The sequence below is a fragment of the Gossypium hirsutum genome, chromosome D10 (assembly GCF_007990345.1).
Source record: "Gossypium hirsutum isolate 1008001.06 chromosome D10, Gossypium_hirsutum_v2.1, whole genome shotgun sequence".
Classification (NCBI taxonomy): domain Eukaryota; kingdom Viridiplantae; phylum Streptophyta; class Magnoliopsida; order Malvales; family Malvaceae; genus Gossypium; species Gossypium hirsutum.
This window is the reverse complement of record NC_053446.1, coordinates 51,160,040-51,180,783: the sequence shown is the minus strand read 5'-3', so window position 1 is coordinate 51,180,783 and position 20,744 is coordinate 51,160,040. Positions and strand designations below refer to the sequence as shown.

General features: G+C 33.4%; 2 protein-coding genes across 3 annotated transcripts; one reads left to right on the top strand and one right to left on the bottom strand.

Annotated features, from left to right (window-relative positions):
* LOC107929799 (general transcription factor 3C polypeptide 6) lies at positions 1-3,212 on the bottom strand. 2 transcript variants are annotated; one of them, XM_016861308.2, is made up of 5 exons: positions 2,821-3,212; positions 2,235-2,354; positions 1,397-1,447; positions 648-699; positions 1-285 (listed from the first exon to the last, which is right to left on the bottom strand). In XM_016861308.2, exons 2-5 carry the CDS (start codon positions 2,352-2,354, stop codon positions 86-88), a joined length of 423 nt encoding a protein of 140 aa, XP_016716797.1. In that variant the 5' UTR covers positions 2,821-3,212; the 3' UTR covers positions 1-85. The 2 variants fall into 2 exon arrangements, with proteins under 2 accessions (XP_016716797.1, XP_040958441.1); XM_041102507.1 differs by having other exon boundaries at positions 2,235-2,394; positions 2,821-3,206.
* Positions 3,213-12,929: 9,717 nt separating this feature from the next.
* On the top strand, positions 12,930-15,920 carry LOC121202917 (uncharacterized). The gene is made up of 2 exons (XM_041102506.1): positions 12,930-13,778; positions 15,161-15,920. Exon 1 carries the CDS (start codon positions 13,141-13,143, stop codon positions 13,759-13,761), a length of 621 nt encoding a protein of 206 aa, XP_040958440.1. The 5' UTR covers positions 12,930-13,140; the 3' UTR covers positions 13,762-13,778; positions 15,161-15,920.
* Positions 15,921-20,744: the final 4,824 nt, after the last annotated feature.

Here is a 20,744-nt window from a genome sequence, read left to right as displayed (position 1 = left end):
TTTCATTAAATTACTTTCAAAATTTCATTAAATTACTTTCAAAGTTAAGGATCAACATTTAACTACAAATTTTGAGTTTGCTAGTTTACAAAATTGAATTATTTTGGGAATTTGTTTCGACTTGAACATCCTCGTCGAGTAACAATCTGAACTTGAGAATCTTCTGAAGTCGAGCGACCGGTTTTACTTGCTTTCTCGGAGCTTGATTTGGATCTAGTATATATTTGCCTGAGAAGAGATTTGCCTCTGATGGACCTGTCTCTTCATGTACTACAGGTGAAGCTTCTGTAAATCATAATTTCACACACAAGTTATTAATTCATGCAATGCAAAATGTTTGAGAAACAGAATAAACCAAGAGGCAGCCTATGTTACGGACTGAAGTTCAACTACTGGAACACAACATGTATGCACGAACATGCCAAAATCTATCATGGATTTATCGTGTTACAAACTATATAACACCTTAAATGCAATACGACATAGAAAAATAATAATAACACGACAAGAATGCCTGGATTGTACAAGTAACTTGCTATTCCGCTATGCAAGGGGCAAGAAGATGATAACAAAGAGAGAATAGGATGGAGTAAGTTAACCAAGTCCCGGTTTAGCTCAAAGTAAGTATAACAGAAAATATTGCTCACCATCTTCAGAGAAAACAAAGCAAGTCCCAATTGTTTCTTCATATTCTCCGATCTGTAATTTGGAAAATAAATTAACTTAAAACATGAAAATTTCATGAATTAAAAAACCCTCATCTCAGCAATCAGTTGGTGATTATTAAAGCTCAAATCAAAGCAAACTATAAAAGCGATAGCTTAGGCCTATAGCGGACCACCAAATCCCTAGTTCAAATCAAAGCAAACTTTTATATTACCGGAATTGGAAACAAATGTCAGATATGAATACCTATCCAGTTATCCAGACTTGAATGATAATGATTTGGAAAATGATCTCTAGATAATATTTTCCATTTATAATACCATATTCGGTCTATGGCTTCCTGAATTCTTTACGTCATTCTCATGCATAACAGAGACATTCATACACCATTTAAAATTTCTAGCAATAAACATTAATAAATAAATAAATAATGGTAGTCCTAAGATATTTAGTAAATATGGTCATCAAGGGAAATAAACTTTTCAAAACATAAATAACCTGGAAGTTGGAACCTTAGCTGTTCAAGGTAAATACTAGATTTAATATTGTTCGGACTTTTCAGTTTCTTTATGTATACATAACATATTCAGACACTAGTGTGGAGGAATGGTCCTCCAAATATAGAGAAAAACATAGAAAATTTTGGTAAATCCATGTCACGTACAGATCCACATCTGACACTGACCTTGATTTAAATAATATAGCAAGATTTGCAAAGTTAACAACTCACCAGCTTAACTTTTTTGTCTATGATTAATATTGGATTCATCGTATCCAGACCCTGACATTCATAACAATCTGATCATCACACTATGATAAATCAAAGAAAAAAGGGTTAAAAACAACAATCAAACCTTGTTCAAAACTGACAGCAAAATACCAGTAAATCAAGTAAGCAATATTTCCAGGCAAAAATATCGCTAAACAAATAATTAGAAGCTTACAATTACACACCAAAATCAAATCCGTATTCATCTATGCAGAGCTCCAATCAAAGAACAAAAACATATATAGGTTGATTTTTATTAAGATTAATCATATTGCAAACTAAATGAATACGCAAATGTAAGAAATTTTATATAATACAAATTATAAACTTGCCAAATTTTATATAAATATATAACACCATAAATGCTGAAATGTAGATTGCTGAATCTAATGTTTATTAAATCCAACAAGTCCAAAGCAAGTACATACATAATCTAAACAAGGTTTATCTAGATTAAGTTCTCCATAGTTAAAGCAATCACACGGATAGCTAGTATTATATATCTAGATGAAGATCTCTATCAACACATTAAAATTCCCTAATCCTCATAAGCTGACCAGTAAAAATATGAGAGCTTTCGTTTCATGAATTAACAAATATAAAATGAACATCGAGCAACAAAAACCAAAGGCAAAGCTTTCTTCTCGGGTTCTTAGTTTTTTTAAAAATATTTGTATCTGTCATATGTATTCAAGACTAAACTTCCTAAATACTCATTCAGTTATAAATTCTAATTTTCACATAACTGCCAAAAAAAAAACCTTAACAAATTTGTAACATACAAAAATTTAGAACTTACAGAAAGAGTATAAGGTGCATTTGGAGGGATGTCAATCTGCCCACGAACAGCTTCAAGATCAAGTAATACATACTCTGAATCTTCTTCCTCTCCATAATCATCATCCTTGTTTTTCTCCATCTAATCAAACCCAGAAAAAAAACATTACACTTCAAAGATACTGCAAAACAAACAAAATAAATTTTCAGAAGAATGGTTGAAAAAATATGAATTTTTATTTAGTTGTATTCGAGATAGATTAAGAGAAGTTCCATTGCATACGACACCCAAACAGATTAAGAGAAGTCAAAGAAGAAGAAAGATTCATCAAGCAGCTAGGATTAACTGATAACAATGTCCATTCCATATAGAAAACTAAACCAATCTATAAGAATTAGATATCTTCTCCCAAGTTCAAAATTTTTCGCAAAAAATATATATATTGGGGGACTTGCAAAAATGGAGACATTTAACTTTGTAGTGATTTTAAGCTAACCCTAAATAATTCCAATCAACATAAATAGAGAACTGTTAAGACCTAAACATACTCTACCTCAAAAGCATAGTAAACAAAAGAAAAACAAAATATATTACCCATTATCCTTACCTTGCGATTTTAGTCGAGAGTTAAGGATTTCCGAGGGAGAGGAACCCCAGCCGTCGGTAAGATTCAACAACCAAACGTGCTCCGAGAGGAAAAATGAAGCAGTGGGAAATGGGAGGAGAAATGATGGGGACAGAAAAAGGAAAGGGTATAGGTCGATTTCGGGTAGGGAGGGAGGGTAAAACAGAGAGTTGGGAAGGGAAGCCGGACATAATAGGTAATCTGAGATTTAGGAAGGGAATAGAAAAGCAGAGAATTTGGGGATTAGGTCGGGATTGTATTACGCGCGTAATATCTATTACAGCGAACCAAACGTCGGAATAGGGGCGTAATGTAATAGGCGCGTAATCGGGGCGTAATGGATTACCTATTACACTGAACCAAACGTGCTCTAAAGTTAAAGATTGGATTTGAAATTATTTAAGATAAACATCAAATTAATTAAATTTATTTAATAAAAAAATTTCCACGATTTTAAATTAAATTATTTTTACTCAAAATTTGCAATACTACTATATTATAAAAATTAATTGAATTCACAGCTTCTTTCGAATTAAATTTTAAAATTTTCTCAATAAAATGGAGTAACATTGATTTATCTAAAATCTATCCTATGAGTTTGGATGGGTGGTGCGTTTATCTGCGATTAGTGTAAAAATAGCGGTAGTGATGAGATTAGATACTGTAGTGATACTGTAATGTGAGACAAAAAGTAAGCCAAAAGAATCGCACCGCACTCAATCGCTCATCCAAACCATTTCAAAGCATATATTCAAGAAAATCCCCTAACCTCCTTTGCTAGACACATGGCATGGTTTTTTATTTTAAAGTTTTTATTTTTGCATGATATGATTTTTAAAGGGATTGATTTATATGTTACCTAACCAATGATTTATTTTACAAGATTGTCGTGTATCGTCATTATTGGGTCGACTTAGAAAAAATTAAAACGATTTTATTTAAAAGAAATTATTTTATTAATTGTTTTTTAAGGTATTTTATTAATTGTTTTTAGTTTTGAAAATTCATAAGTGGACTAAAGTATGTATTATACTCTTGAATAGCGGTGACCATTTAATCGAAATGAGTAAAAAAATTTGAGTTAGTCGAGTTGATGGATCTTATTTTATCATCCTAATTCAATTTGAATCTTTTTCAAATTGAATCGAGTGAAATTGTTCGAGTTAAATTAAAAGAAATTAAATATGTCAAATGAAAATCTTGTTACAATGTAATTAATTTAATTTGAAATTAAATATATTTGAAAACTCTTCCAAAGCAAAATAAGAGAAAAACTAAAATACTCTAGAGTAATAATTTTGAACAGGTGATTTACTTTTTTAGGTGCTTAAAATTATAATTTTTATTTAATTTTAAAATTTTCATATATTCTTTTAATTTCTTTTAGAATTTTTAACTTTTTTTAACTTTTAATATTTAAAAAATGATAGGTTACTAATAGAAATGAATAAAATATCAAATGTCAGTGTAAATTTCACTAGAGATTTAAGAGTTGGAAGGGCATTTACGTTATTCTTTAGGGTTCTAGGAGTTAAAACAACGGGAAAAATACCAAAAAAGCACGTTTTTTTAAATTTACCGAAATGTGCCCGGTATTTTATTATTTACCGGAATAGGCCATTTTCCCCGAAAACGCGTCCTCGTCAGCGCAATGTCAGGGGACGTGTCAGCAAAACGCATCCCTAGGGGCGCGCTTTGCTTGCGTGGACACAAAGCGCATTGACGAGGACGTGCTTTGCTGCCACGTAGGCAAAGCGCGCCCCCAGGGACGCGTTTTGTTGCTACGTAGCGCGCCCCTGGGGACGCATTTTTGCAGTTTCTCCACGTTAGGTTTTGGGTTTTTAGGATTAGGGTTTAAGGTTTTTAGGGTTTTTAGGGTTAGGGTTTAATGTTTTTAGGGTTTTAGAGAAAAAATTAAATAAATAAGGGATTAGGGTTTAGAGTTTCTTAATTAAAATAATTATAATTTTTTAAAAATTATATTAGGTTTCGTGTTTATGGCTTTTTAAGATAAAATTAAAATAGGATGCTTTATCAGAAGAATTTCTGAAATCGAGCCCACGTTGACGCACTTTTGCTACAGTTGGTCCTGAAAAAATAATTTCGAGTTGACACTTTTGAGAGAATAGTATAAAAAACGCTTCAAGCAATATGCTTTATCAGAAGAATTTCTGAAATCGCGCCCACATGGACGCGCTTTTGCTACAGTTGGTCCTGAAAAAATAATTTCGAGTTGACGTTTCTGAGCGAATAGTATAAAAGACACTTCAAGCAGGATGCTTTATCAGAGGAATTTCTAAAATCGCACCCACGTGGACGCGCTTTTACTACAGTTGGTTCTAAAAAATAATTTCAAGTTGACGTTTCTGAGCGAATAGTATAAAAACGCTTCAAGTAGGATGCTTTATCAGAAGAATTTATGAAATCGCGCCCTCGTGGACGCGCTTTTGCTACAGTAGCATGTTTGGGGTGAGGCTATAAATGAGGCAAAAAATGTTCTCAGATTGCATAAGTTACAGAGTAAAAAATTTTTGAGAGGTTAAGAAGGTTAGAAATTAAATATGAGTGAACGTATTAGTGTTGTTATTGACTATGATGGTGAGGTTTGCCATACCGAGAACGGTGTTGTTTTTTTTTCAGAGAATACGGTGTGATTGGTTTTTAACCAGAACATAGATTTGACAGAACTTCGTAAAAGAATTAGGCGTAAAATTTTCGAAACGACGCCAATGAAAGTTCTGTCTATTACGTATCAATTTTGTTCTTCTGTTGATCCGATGACATATGACTCGTTCGACATGAAAGGTGATCGTAGCTTGGAGGCAATGGTGCAGACTCATCTTGCTAGTGGAGCACCTTATATTGAGTTATATGTACAATTTACATCTCCAAATGATGTACTTGCGATCGGTGTTCGAGATATATACACGACCCCTGGCCGACACTCGGTTAGTGGGTTACAAAACACGGAACAGCCCATGTTTGGTAGCGGTGTGGAATGTACATCCCCTGCAAGACACTTTATCAGTGGATGGGACATGTACGTCGGTGGCTCGTTGTTTGATACTGGAAATATGCACTGGGGAATGGCATCAAGTTCTAGTGGTTGGCAATCTACATCCAATTGGGGACGTTATGAAATACCCAGAAGAAGGGATGATGTACTCCCTACGACATCCACCGGTGAGGGGACCTCGTACGCTGCAGATGATGGTGGGTTAGAAGATGACTCCGATGTGGATCCACCTCGAGAGCCCGAGCCCGAGAGTGCAGAAGTTGACTTATTTTTTGAACCGGAGCCTATTCCAACAGAACCTGAAGATGCTAAAAGGAGCTCAGATGAAGAAGAAAATCCACGATTCAGAACATACTCACCTCCAGCCCACATGCATAATGTCGATCTGTCTGCAGATGATGCATTGGGGTTTCCAGGTCTACCATACCGGTTGCGTGATCGTACAAGTTCGGGGGCTAGATTTGGGTGAATTTGAAGTTAGTAATCAGTTTTCCAACAAGGATAGTTTTATTGGTGCTTTGAAACAACATAGCATCAAAAACGGCGTTAACTACCACGTCGTTAAATCCAAATCTAATAAGTTTGAGGCGAAGTATGCCGTGCAAGACGGCACATGTTCATGGAAAATCTACTCCTCATTAAGGAAAATGACAGGGATGTGGGAGATAAAAAAGTACAAAGGTCCACATACATGTGCTGTAGGTACAGTATTGACGGTTTCTAAAAAATACTGTTATTATGTAATGTTACATTATTTAATGTACTCTCATTATAGGTGTTTTATAAGATCATCCCAAGATGGATTCAGCTATGTTAGCTAGCTTGATCCTGCCCATAGTGAAAGCAGATCCCAGGACTTCAGTACCGGTGTTAATTTTTAATATTCGTAGCCAAATGGGGTACACGTCCTCTTACCGCAATGCTTGGATAGCTAAGCAGAAAGCGTTGGAGAAGATGCATAGTGGGTGGGATGCCTCATATAATGAAATATGGTAGTTGTGTCAAGTGCTAGAGAGATACGTCCCAAGTGCCATCACAGACCTTGAAACGAAACATGCGTACTACAACGGCCGATTGTTACGTGGATGCCAAGTGTTGAAACATCTGTTTTGGACCTTTAAGCAATGTCAAGACGCATTTTCATACTATAAGCCACTGGTACAAATTGACTGTACCTTTATGTTTGGTAGGTATACTCATTGGCTATTGCTTGCAGTGGCACAAGATGGCAGTGGGGGAATTCTTCCAATTGCGTTTGCAATAACACCGGGGGAGTCATCTGATGATTAAGATTTTTTTCTATCTAGGTTAAGGAGGCATGTGTGCCCCCAACCTGATATCTGTGTTATTTCAGATCGGGGTACAGGTATACTAGCTGCATTTGATCGACAGGGAAGCTTATGGTAGCACACACACCATCGATATTGCCTAAGGCATGTTGCTTTAAACTACTACAGCAATATCCATCTAAGAGTGAACGTCGACAAGTGACCAACATGGGTATTTAGTCTCTATCTGTGTTATTTTGTTTGTCAATTTGAATTATTTGTAAATGAAGAAGTGGTATGTAATATTTGCTATGAACTTATATTGGCACAGTATGAAATAAATAAAGACCGTTTTCACGAGATGTTGACAATTTTACGTTCAATTAACGGAGAAGGGGCGGACTACCTTTGTAACATACGTTTCGAACAGTGGACACAAGCATACGATGACGGCCTATGATATGATCATATGACCTCAAACCTGGCTGCATGGATAAATTATGTTCTAAAAGGAACGTGCCATCTACCGATAACATCGGTTATGCGAGAGACATATTTTTGTTTGGCAGCGCTATTTCCAAAGTGAGCAGCGAGTTATGCAGGCCAGATGTAGGGAGGCCATGTATGGTGCAACAATGTAGTACAATAAATTAACAAGGCTAAAGCGCAAGCGAACACCATGCACACAGTGTGTCACGATCGAGACAACTTATGGTTTCGCGTGACAGAGTTTGACAGACCGCACCAAGGTGTTGTTAGCGGGCAATATCGTGTACACTTGTGAAACAGGACTTGCAACTGTGAGATGTTTGATGCACTTCGTTATTCATGCGTTCATGTTATTGCAGCTTGTCAGAATTTCCGTCTGGATCCGATGAGCTATGTGGACGAAGTGTATAAATTAGAAAACATGTATAACGTCTGGAGACACGTTTTCCCACCGATCCCAGATGAACGTAAGTGGCCACTCGTATCTCTTACTCTTTTTAAACTGTTACAGGATAGAGAATTGCGTTGCAAACCAAAGGGTCAACCTTGCTCGACTAGAATACGTAACAATATGGATATCCGAGAAATAGTCAGTCAACAGAAGTTGTGCGAATGGTGTAGGAATCCGGGCCATACAAGTCGATCATGCCCAAATCGCAATAGTTGAATGTCGTTGTAAACAAATTATATTTTTTGTACCAATCAAAACATTTTGTAAAAACGCAATACTTTGTTAGTAAAATTATATTTTTTTGTACCAATCGAAACATTTTGTAAAAACGCTATAGTGTGTTAGTAAAATTTATCAAATTATATCATATTAGGGTTAGGTTTAGGGTTAAAGTTTTTAAGTTAAGGGTTTAGGGTTTTTAAGTTAAGGGTTAAGGTTTTTAAGTTAAGGGTTTATAGTTTTTAAGTTAAAGTGTTAGGGTTAGGGTTAGGGTTTTTGTTAGGGTTTGTCAATTAATATCAAAAATTTAATTATAATTTATAAATTTATAAATTTTTAATAAATTAGTTTAGGGTTTTTAAGTTGAGGGTTAGGGTTTTTGTTAGGGTTTGTCAAATAAATTATAAATTTAATTATAAATTATAAATTTATAAAATTAGTTTAGGGTTTTTAAGTAATACCTTAAATAAATTTCTATTTTATTGCATTAAATAATATCAAAATATTCAAAATGTTTGTACAAATATATTAAAATACAAATCAATTTCTGTGCCTGCTGAATTCAGTGCCACATGGCGGCAGTTGACGGTTACGCGCTGGATTCCTCCTTTGTCCTACTTCCGACAAGGGTTGTGATTGCTCCGGCGGGGATTTTGGTTCCTCCGATTGTCGGTGTTGGAACGATGAGCCACCTTAATAGAATAGTGAATGTGGAGGTGTTTGCATCACCAACGGCGACAGTGTTTGAAACCCATACGATGATGGGATTGGTAAAAAGAAGAGCTCCCCGACGGCCCCTCTTGCGATCCTTCGTGCGATGCTGGCCTATACATCGGCGGTCCACTTGGCATAATAGAAAATGGAGATGAATCGGGCCATTGACTCCAACCTACCATGGGACTCGAAAAAGGAAACATATAAGGGTTATGATACATTAAGGGGCTAGGATACGCACCTGGCATCATCTGAAAAGGTTGTGCCGTAGGTATCGTCGGTTGAATTGGTAGGTCGGGTGACTGTATCGATGTTGGGCCTGATGAAGTTATGGACGCTGATGATGACCCGGGAGAATTTCTGGGCCTCGTTGATGGGCCTGCGTCGTTGTCCCTTCGTCTTGGATTTAAAGGCCCACGTCATTCCATTTGGACACGTAATTGCCGCTGTCTCTCCTCTGTCGACAGTAAATACGGCTTGCCATGGATCCTAAACCATGGCATGTATTCCGGCACGCACGCTAACTCCGAAACGATGATCGGTTCCATAGTAGGTATATACTCATACCGATCTTCCCACATTTCGATGTAGTGGGACCAGAATCTCGGCCAATCTGTATGTAGTTGCCATAGGTCGATTTTGTGGTGATCATCAAACACTTCAAGTGCCATGGGAATCGGTTGTCTACATTCAAATTACCATAACACTCTGTCTGACTAGTGCATCTCTACGGTCGCATAGCTTATCAACGCGACTTTCGCGTGCCAAGCGTTTGGATTTTGTAAGAACTCATCCGGAATTACTGTCCGAATTACTAGATCCTCGTATGGTGCCTATTGAAACTATATGAACATGATAGAAATATTAGTTATATACATAATACTAAATACTAAATACCAATCGACTAGCTCATGATGGAAATATAAATTTTATTTAATACTAACATGTGCTTTCGACTGTTGTTCTAATAGAAGCCGTATATCTTCAATAGAGGTAGGTAATCGAGCATAACTTGCCGGATGGTTCCACCTAATTAAAATTTTTTTAGCATACTATTATTTCTAAAAATCTACATAATAATTGTAAAAAATCTAATATAAAATTTACCTCGTTATGAGTGGGAATGTATATGAGTGGTCTACTCGAGGACGTAAAAATGGAAAGCAAAACCGTACCAATGACTGCAGTAGTGACAGGCAACCTCCGATTTTCGCTTTACTCTATCGCGTCGCCCCGCACATCTCCCGATATAATGTTGCCAAGACGGCAGACCCTCAACTCAATTCACCAGCTGCTCTAAAATCAACGAGTTTCAGCAGCCATATTAGATGAACGAGGTTCCGTGACAAGTCCGACATCAGATAACCTCCAATTATCTGAAGAATGTATGCCCGAGCATATCAAATCCTTTCTACTTCAGTTGAATCATCATCCGGTTCCGGGAATATGTCTCGTAGCCAGCCTATCTCGATCCGACCTCCGTTAATTTTCTCCAGAATAATGCCCAAAAGCTCGTAGCACACCGCTCCCCAATCGCCAGATTGAACAGACCTGGTGATTGGGTACCTGTCCACCGGCAATCCTAATTGCAGATTTACATCTTCCAAAGTGATAGTGCACTCTCCACATGGACGATGGAATGTGTGCGTCTCGGGTCTCCACCTCTCGATCAACGCATTGATAAGTTTCGGGTCCAACTTGCATTCCCGGCCTACCATCGCCACGTGCCAAAAACCGGCTTCCCGTAGGTAATTCTCTACCAACTGTGATGGAGGACCATGCATATTCCAGATATAGCATTCCAATATCCGATCTACACTTTTATAACAAATAATAAATTAATAATTATCTAAAAATGCATAAATAAAAAATCTTAAAAAATATTTAAAAAATAAATTTAACACTTACCATTTTTATTTGTTCGACGGATATGTGCTGGTTATCAAGACGAATCAATTCTCTGGCCATTGCTAAATTCGTACAAATTTTTACAATTTAAAAGAATTAAAAAATTTAAATTCTTTTTAAAATAATTAAAAATAGGGATTTAAGAAAAATTTAAAAGGGAATTGAGAGCAAAATAAAATTAAATATGGATTTGAGAGAAATTTGAAAGGAAATTGAGAGCAAATTGAGAAAATAATTGAGAGAGGATTAGTTTGTGAAAAAAATGAAAGGGTGGGGGGTTTTATAGGTTTTTTTTTACTGTTGGGGGGGCAATGGTTAAAAAAATAACCATTGCACTGTTCACGTGCGGGGAAAACGCGTCCCCAGGGGCGCGCGCTTTGTGTCCACGCAAGTAAAGGGCGCCCCCAGGGACGCATTTTGCTGACACATTCCCTGACATCGTTCTGACGGGAACGCGTTTTCGGGGAAAAGGGCCCATTCCGGTAAATAATAAAATATCGGGCCCATTTCGATAAATTTAAAAAAAACAGGCCTTTAATGGTTTTTTTCCCTAAAACAACATTAAATATTTACTACATTCTCAGTAGGTTGCCCTTATTAGTAAAAATTTTGTGGGATAAAAATTTATTGAAAGAAAAATAGTATATAATCTCTTATTATAAATAACTTTTTTTAGAAACTTTTACAAAAATAAAAATAAAAAAAATAGGTAAAACTTTGATTAAAGGAAAATAGTACATTGTGCTTTAAACTCTTTTAATGTCGATATCACATCAAATATGTGAGTTAACATATTTGAGTTTTGTAGATTAGCCATTCAAATGTTGCACTTAACAATGCTTTAGTTAAAAGATCTGTCAAATTATCATTGAAATAAATTTATTGAACTTCTATATCATTTTTTTTCAAGATTACGAGTAAAGAACAAATTTGGTGAAATATGTTTCATTCTTCTCAATGTAATCATCCTTCAATTGAGCTATACATATTACATTATTTTTGTATAAGAAAATTGACATATTTTCTTGTAGAGTTAAATTACATATCTAATCTTGGTCAAACACACTCTCAACCTTCATGCATTACAATTCTTTTGCATGATTTAATAATTGTTTTGTTGAGCATCATGATATGGTTGTACCCCGATCGTAAATAAATATTTTGTTTGAAAGACTTTTATGCGGATATGATAAATATCCAACATTTGTATAGTCAACTAATTGAGAATTTAAATTATTTGAATAAAACAACCCATGACAATTATTCCTTTAAAATATCTAAATATATGCTTAATTTCATTCAAGTTTCTACGTGTTAGACAAGAATTAAATATTGCTAACAAGCTTTCAACAAATGTTATTATATTTAATCTTGTGTTGTTTGTGAGATGCATGAATACTCTTATAGTACAAAGATATGGTAGTTCTAGAGCAAGAAGCCTTTCATCATTTTCACAAGATGAAAGTGTTCTTTATTTGTAAAAGTATCATGGGTTTTGTCTCTTCTATTAAATAAATAGATAAATTGGCCTCTATAGATTAAAGAGTAAGTTGGTCATTTTGTTAAAAATTCCATCCCGTTCTACAGTTAAAAAGGGTCATTATACATTAACATAAGGTACATGAGGCATATCACGTGTCACTTTCTAGTTATTTTATTAGTCATGTCAATTTTTAATAGTACAAATGAATAAATTTTTTAACAAAAAGACCAAATTACCCTTTAATTAACGTACAAAGATTAATTTACTAATTTTTTATGTAAAAAGAGAAAATTACAATTTGAGTCACGGCAATGATTTTATCTCAGATTATTTTCACCAATAGTGATTACAACGACCAGGTGCTTGATAGAAATATTTTTATACAATAAGAACTGTAATTATTAAAGTGATATATTGCATAATTAATTCATATCATATCATATATTTCCTTATTTATATAGTTAAGGTATGTTTCCACAAATTTATTTGGTAAATTGGTAAGAGTAATCATAAGTCAACCATTGCCACATATCGACAACACCTGTCCAAGCCGCCTTGTAAAACGAAAACACGTTGCCATTTTGATTTTTTTTTTTTGGTTCATCATTGTCTTTAGCTTCCCTCCACAAAATTCCCAAATTCGATTCCAATTTCCCTTCCCCGTTCCACACCTTCAATTCAATTATTCCCTAAATCCCTAAAACTTTCCCCTTCCCAATTTCATTTCAATTCATTCCCTTTCTTTGTTTACCTAATGGACCTCTCTTTAATTTGCGACTCGCTAACTGTAGCCACTTCCAAAGGCGTAGGGTTTGCCAAATTCATTCTCGATCGCCACCATCACATCGCTGGAAACGGTTGCCTTTCCCTTTCCTCCGACTCATCCTCCGATAACGTTGGAATTCTCCATGTTAGCGCCGGAATCGCCCCTGTTGACGCCGTTGCACCTCCTCCGACCAAGCCTAGTTCATATAAGACATTACCTCGAACTCTCCTCCGCAGAAGGCGTCGCACCAAGCGTAAGTTATACAGCGGGGATGACTCAAACGACGGCGAGATTTACGGATTCATCTTTCTTAGTGACGGCAACGATGGGTGTGGTCCGTTTGGCGGTGGTGGCGGTGGTGGAGGGAGCAGTTGGGGCGGGAGTGGTTGGAATTTTGGTGGGTTTGGAGGGCAAAATTGGGACGAATCTTCTTCGTCATCTCCGTGGACCGTTAATGCTATGGACTTTGTGTATGAGGTGATTTGCTGGATCGCGTTGTCGAATTGCGTGCATTTTGCGTTTAAGAAGGTGGTCAGAATCGTGGCAAATGGTATTGAGGAAGCTGGGGACAGGGAGAAGGTTCCGATGAGATTGGTTTCAGTTTGCTGATATGGAGGTCAATTGGGGTATTTAAAATTATTACCTTTTATGTATCAAATTCAAGTTCAATGTATATATGGCTGTATATACTCATCATTAACATGAATTGTTTATAATTAGAATATCTTTTACTAGCTATTCTCATTGTTGTTATAATTATGCTGCTGTCGCTTATGTTTTTTGAAGAATGCAAAGGCAATGCTGTTCAATTGATTGTTAGAAAATTTGTGTAGGTGTACTTCTCAAATATGTAGATGCCTCAGTGATTTTAAGTTTGTAGTGTCAACTTTAAGTTGTCAATGCCTTATGTTGTAAGCACTGGCGCAGTCATATTTCAGTCTTTACCCTTTTTAAAGGACAAGAGAAGCTTCATTTATGATCCAAAAAAGTATAGTTACTCTTAAGGGTTTGGCTCGACAGTCTGCAGTTATTGTTCCATGGTCTAATATATTAAGGAGATAACGGATGGTCCTATAGCTCAAATAGACCCATGTGCCGAATTCATCACACCGACACCAAGACATAATAGAGAGAGGCCATTTTTCAGTTTAAGTTTGATATTGGCCTCCACATTACACCATGCTTTGAAGGGTGTCAAAATGATTAACACATTATTTCCTTGTCCTCTCGAGTGGTCAGGGTGTTTAGATTTTAGTAGTCCTGTGATCTATAGATTAGCTTTAAATTCTGAGGAATGACTTTCCCCATCAAGTAGATAAAGTAGGTTTGGGCCGTTGACTTCAGGCGTTAGGACCTTTATATTGTTGCCTCTTCGCAAGGCGAAATAAAAAAAGCGCTAGCTTGAGTGAAGTAAAGCTCTACTTGTATATTTGAGCTTTTACAAGCCTGTTTTTATACATAATATGTAAAGCTTAAGATATATGGTGAACTCTAAATACGACATGCAATTTTCTTATTGATCAATATGCATGATTTTCTTATGGTCAATGTTTGTTGTTGAATGTTTATAGTTTTGACATAATCACTTCCTTATTAGTAAAGGTACTTCAAATGAAAACAGTGAAAAATAATATAAATTGAAGATGAACTCGATCAAATGCTGTGTTTAGGCGCCTGCCTTGACAACACTGTTTGGCACCTTAGATAGATAGGCTGCACTTAATCTGTTCTGTTATATGGCATGGAAAATCTCTGATCAGTTTGGGATGATTCCTTGGTCAAGTTTCCTATGTAAATGGAGATGGAAGAAGGAATGCAGAATTGAAGCTTATCATGTGCACCCCAACACCTCCACATGACGTGGGAAGTGGAATATCGTACTCTCGTTTTGCACATTTCCTGATGTTGCCCTTATGATTATTAACTTTAAGCACCGACTGATCTGTGGTTAGATCATGTCTGCCATGTGGTTTTCCTCATCCATGCTGACCATGTCTTCTTTTTTCAGACTTGAAACTCTATATTAATAGAACAGGAGGAATATTGTGGGAAGTCTTCTAGTCCTTTATGACACGCTATTGGATTGCATATTATGTTGGAGATGAATCTGGGTTCTCAGGAGGAATATTGTCGGTGCTTTATACGTAACACTGCTGAAAAGCTGTTCTTATTCTCATGCTATGATAATCTCATATGGTTATATAGTTATCTCTGTGCCTCTGCCCTTTTTATTTTTTTCCCTTTTAACAAATAGTCTAAAAGTTCTCGTTTTGCAGTAATGTGGTGTTCTTTTAAATCTTAAAGTACATTAGTTTCTAATCCAGCAGAGAAAATAGACTGGTTAAGGCTGGTTGAGGAAAAGAATCAGGCTTAATCAACTTAATCATGAAGCTCAGCAACAATGAATGGGGTTGAAGCTGAGCGTTTGGTGTAATTTTGTGGGGGATTAAAGACGTAAATCCATAGATATGGAAATCTGAAATGTGCCTCTCAACATGTAACTTGGGAGTTGTCGTAGTTTTGTGGGTGGTACGAAGCCTCATTTTCCATGAGGTGGTTTGGGTCTCTAATCAGTTGAGAACATGAACAAAGACGACAGTCAGGGGAGAGACGGATGGTGTATGCGCCTCTTTGAATTGAAATGACTACTCCTTTGGCCGAAGTTAGGTAGGGTGTTATGGCTATTTTGGGTCTTCTTCAAAAGTTAATCATCTAATCTTACTGCATAAGTATGTTAATAACTATGTTTTAGCAACTCTAATGCACAATTAAATTAGTACAACGCTCAAGAAAAATCGGATGAAAATCGAAAAGAACTAGACAATCCATTCATGACATGCATACGGTGTAGTTGACACACATTGCAGTTGTAAATTGTGGGATTCAAACTTGGATACTTTAATATTCGAGACTTCTACTTTTAATCAACAATACAAGGCCCAATCAGAAAAATTGAGAATTTAATTTTTAACTATAAAATAGTCATTGAATTATTTGAAAATTTTTGTTAAGTTATTGAGTTATTAAGATTGTTGTTGTATCATGTTTCTATTCGCATTGTTTATACCAATTGAAAGCTCATATTTTCCTGCAATTCTAGAATTCAGTTTTTTTTTCATGAAATAACTTTAAACGTCATGAATCTACAAATCAAAATCAAATAGCTCTATCCTCTGATTTTCAACATTGATTGTCAGATCGGCTTGGATCTATTGTATGTACTTCCACTCGTTAATAGCTATTGATTTACTATACTAATTATTGAATCTTTGCTTATAGCTCGTTAGTCGGCCTTCAAAAAGAACTTAACAGTCTATTGACTAAAATAAAAAATTTTCCAATAATTTAATGACTTAAATGAAAATTTTTAAATAATTTAAAATCATTTTATAAATTTTTAAAATTAAGTAATTAAAACGTAAATTTATAAACGTGCAAAATTTCGTAATTTTATTAGACAGTCGACTTTTGTCCTTTATCATGGTAAAAAAAAGAAGAAGAAGAAGAAAGTGAAAAATGGCAACATGCGGGAGATCTGAGTAGACAAAGAAGTAAAGTAGTCAAAGATACAGCACATTAATCTCAAAATAATCATAGTTTAATCAGTGAATTTGAGCAATGGAAATAACTTCCTATATTAAACAAAAAAAAAGCATCATAATTTATTCTACCTTCTAATTTTATTAAAAAAATTATTTTAATATTCTATTTAATTAATTTTAATATTTTTTGTTAAATTACTTCAAAATAAATAGAAAAATTAATGTATGCTAATTTTGACATAACATATACATAGCAAGCAATTAATTTTTTAAAATTTGAAAATTCTAAAAATAAAAACTATTCAAAATATTAAAAATATTTTTTAATATTTTAATTTTAAAAAATTATTTAATTGCTAACGTGGTGTGTACGTGACAATCTATGTATATATCAGATCATTAAAGTTAACAAAAATTATTATTTTTATCCATCTTGAAATGATTTGATAAATAATATAATTTTAAAAACTAAAATAGACAAAAAAATTTAACTGAAAAATAAAAACAATTTTTTTTACAAAATTGGAGGGCAAAAAAAAAAACTACCCTGGGTTATATGAAGACAACGAACCTTATCTCATCCAAAAGTTAAGTTATTAAATTACAGTTCAATTATTTATTATGATACATTGGATTTAAGGTTTAGGGTTTACCCAATCATCTATGTCGAGTTTCTCATGTCATAACAATTGTTGAAGACACCAACAAATGGGTTAACAGATACCACGAGTTGGATTTGTTTTTCTTGGATCGCTTTTCTTTGTTTTTAGAATTATTAATCATGATTTTAATAAATGAGTTCTGTATTGTGATTTTTCATATTAGTTAGTAAAGTTTTTATTATTATATAAATATCAAAATTATACACGAATTTTTATTTTATTTAATTTTTACAAATTATTAATAATATTATTGAGTTAGACCATTTTATGTTACGTTGATATATTGTATATAAAAATAATTACATTAACCGTATATGAAAATAAATGTATGCATTAATTTTTTTAAATGTGTAAAATTACACCAAACTAAAATTCACATATCAAATTACACAATGAATCAAAGCTTGTATATAAATTTAATATTTATTCTTTTTTAAATATATGAAATAAATATTTTTAATAAATAAACAGTAATCAATAATTTTTTTTAGATATCACAAATAAGATAAAAAAATTTGACAAATATTATAATACTATAATAATTTTTTTCAAAAAGGCACGTGTTAAATTTTTTAAATATTATCATTTAAAATAAAATAAAATAAAATTGAATAATAATAATAATAATAATTTTAACTCATTTAAATCATTTTTGGATTGTCCAAATAATCACATCATCCACCTGCCTTTTATTAGACCGTCAGATATTATCATCATCTACTGCAAAAAAAAAAAACAAACACAAGTGGACATTAATTATTCATTAAATAATTGATTATAAATAGGGAAAAGGAGTGCATATCCAAATGTTTGTGTTTTAACTCTGAATAGATATACAGAAATAATTGGAATATTATTTTTAATTAAATATATTACAATTTACATGTTTTTGTGTGTGTTGACCCTTCAAGTGGGCTTCATTTCAGGGGCCATCACTTCCAAACCATTTAATAAATTCCACTATTCAAAATTTAATTAATAAGATATTAAATATAATTATTTATAACTCCTTAATTCATAAATAAGAGGAAAAAATACTTTAACATACCTGAACTCATATCCTCCTACATTAGTAATAATGCCCATGCTAATTGAGCTAAGACTCAATCGATTTGATCGAATCATATGTAAACCTTAATAATATGATAAAATTTCATGTTAGATCATATAAATTTAAAACTATATATATTTAAAAACTATTAAATTAAAAATAATAAAAAAGAGTTTAAAATAAAATTACCTATAAATAAAAAGATAATACGTTTTAGTACACTCAAACTCATGTTCTTTTACATTGATAATAGGTAAAACTGAGATGTGAAAATAAGAAATTTATAATTGGTAAGAAGATTGAAAAAAAAAAAAGGGATGGGATAGGAATAAAAGGATTAAATTGAAAGAGTAGGACCCACCTTGAATTTGATAAGGTAGGTTCATGCATCTTCTCAACCTTTCTTTATAAATTAATTTCTTAATTCAAATCACCTTTATTATTTATAATTACTATTTTGAGCACAATACATTTACCTTGTTTTTTAACTAGCATTCAACTCCCCCAGTCCCACTTACACTGGGGGTCTTCAATTTTTATTTTTTTTGTTGCAAAATTTTAATTAATTAATATAAACTTTAGTAAACAATCGAGTTTTGTTTTTAAAATATATTAATATTAATATATTTTATTAATTATGAAATTATATTTATTATGATTGGTACAAAATAAGAATTAATTTAATCAAAATTAAATACATTTCCCGTCCAAACCCACCCTAAATTTCATTTTTACCATTGTATTTTTAAAAGATGTGAGTTAATTTCATTTAATGGGAATTAATCATTTCAAAAAGAAAAGAAAGATATGAGTTAATATGATTTAATTTTATGAATTTTATTAAAATTTTGCAATCAACTTTGATTTTTTAATTAAATCTTACCAATTAATATTAATTTTGATGATATAAAAACATAATTCAATAGGAAAAAAATCTTTCAAATATTTTATTTTAATAGTTAACAATAGTTTAACTCATAAATTTTAAAAAATAATAAATTAATTATAATTTCTATTTAATTAAATAAAAAACTTGAAAAAATAAAAATAGGTTTATTTTTATAAAAGACCATTTTTATTTAATTTTAATATTATATTAATTAACTTGTTATTTTTAAATATTGAATTAAAATATTAGAAAAATCATCAAATATTGCCTTCAAATTATTTTAAAGTGAAATTAAATGGAAAAATTCAAAAAAATAAAAGTAAAGCAACAAAATTTAAAATAGAGTTAAAATATATCGATAAATTTATCTATAGTTTATAAAGACAATAGCAAAAATCAATCAAAGTGAAATATGTTGACAAATTTCAATTTTTGCAAATTTACATATTATTGGGAATTATCCATATTTATGGAAAATCAAAGATATGGGTATCAAATAATAGAAAGTCAAAGATATGGGTATCAAATATTGGAAAGTCAAAGATATGGGTATCGAGATATTGGCATAATAAAATCTGAGATATTTGCAATATATGGTCCCTAATTGTAAAGTGACTTTGCAAGTTGATCCCTGAACCTCAACTATAAATAGGCATAACCATCTCTCATTCTGTATCTCAAACTTGCCATTCTCTACTTAAGGCATCGTTTTCTCTCTCTCTCTTTGTAAATTCTCACTTGTATTTTGGAGTGAAATATATTTGGTAGTGCCCGAGGACGTAGGCAAAATTTGCTGAACCTCGTTAAATTCTTGTGTTCTTTATTGTATTATTCTGCATGAATTGTGTGTGTGATTGTAGTGATTTATTGTGCTATTAAATTACGATTGAGGGATATTCTGGCTAGGAAAGACCTGGTACTTAAGCGATCCTTGTGATCCACCTCTCTTTCCTGGGAATTGAACTTAGTGTGATTTTTTAGTACAATAATTTTACTCTTTTACACGCTTCCGCACAACAATTGGTATCAGAGCTAGATTCGTACTTGGGGAATACTATCGTTCACGGCACTGTTCACGTACTGTAGTTGGGATTGAGGAGAAAAAAATGGAAAAGTCATCGTCAAAGACTACTGTGACCAATGCGAAATTTGAAGTAGAGAAATTTGATGGTACCAATAATTTTGGTATGTGGCAATGTGAGATCCTGGATGTCTTATGTCAGCAAGAGCTGGATATAGCCCTTGAAGAAAAACCTGACAAGATGGATGACAAGGAGTGGGCCAAGATCAATAGACAGGCATGTGAACAATTCGCCTATGTTTGGCCAAAGAGCAGAAGTACTCTGTCATGAGGGAGACATCAGCGAAGAAGTTGTGGGATACACTGGAAGAAAAGTTTCTAACAAAAAGTCTTGAAAATAAGCTTTATATGAAAAAGAAACTTTATC

Bases quoted from the DNA above. Each gene is read 5' to 3' on its own strand.
- LOC107929799 (XM_016861308.2), bottom strand. From the start codon at position 2,354: ATGGAGAAAAACAAGGATGATGATTATGGAGAGGAAGAAGATTCAGAG. The intron at 700-1,396 runs GTGAGTTGTTAA...TCCAAATTACAG, and splicing joins TAGACAAAAAAGTTAAGCTG to ATCGGAGAATATGAAGAAAC. The intron at 286-647 runs GTGAGCAATATT...TATGATTTACAG, and splicing joins CTTTGTTTTCTCTGAAGATG to AAGCTTCACCTGTAGTACAT.
- LOC121202917 (XM_041102506.1), top strand. From the start codon at position 13,141: ATGGACCTCTCTTTAATTTGCGACTCGCTAACTGTAGCCACTTCCAAA.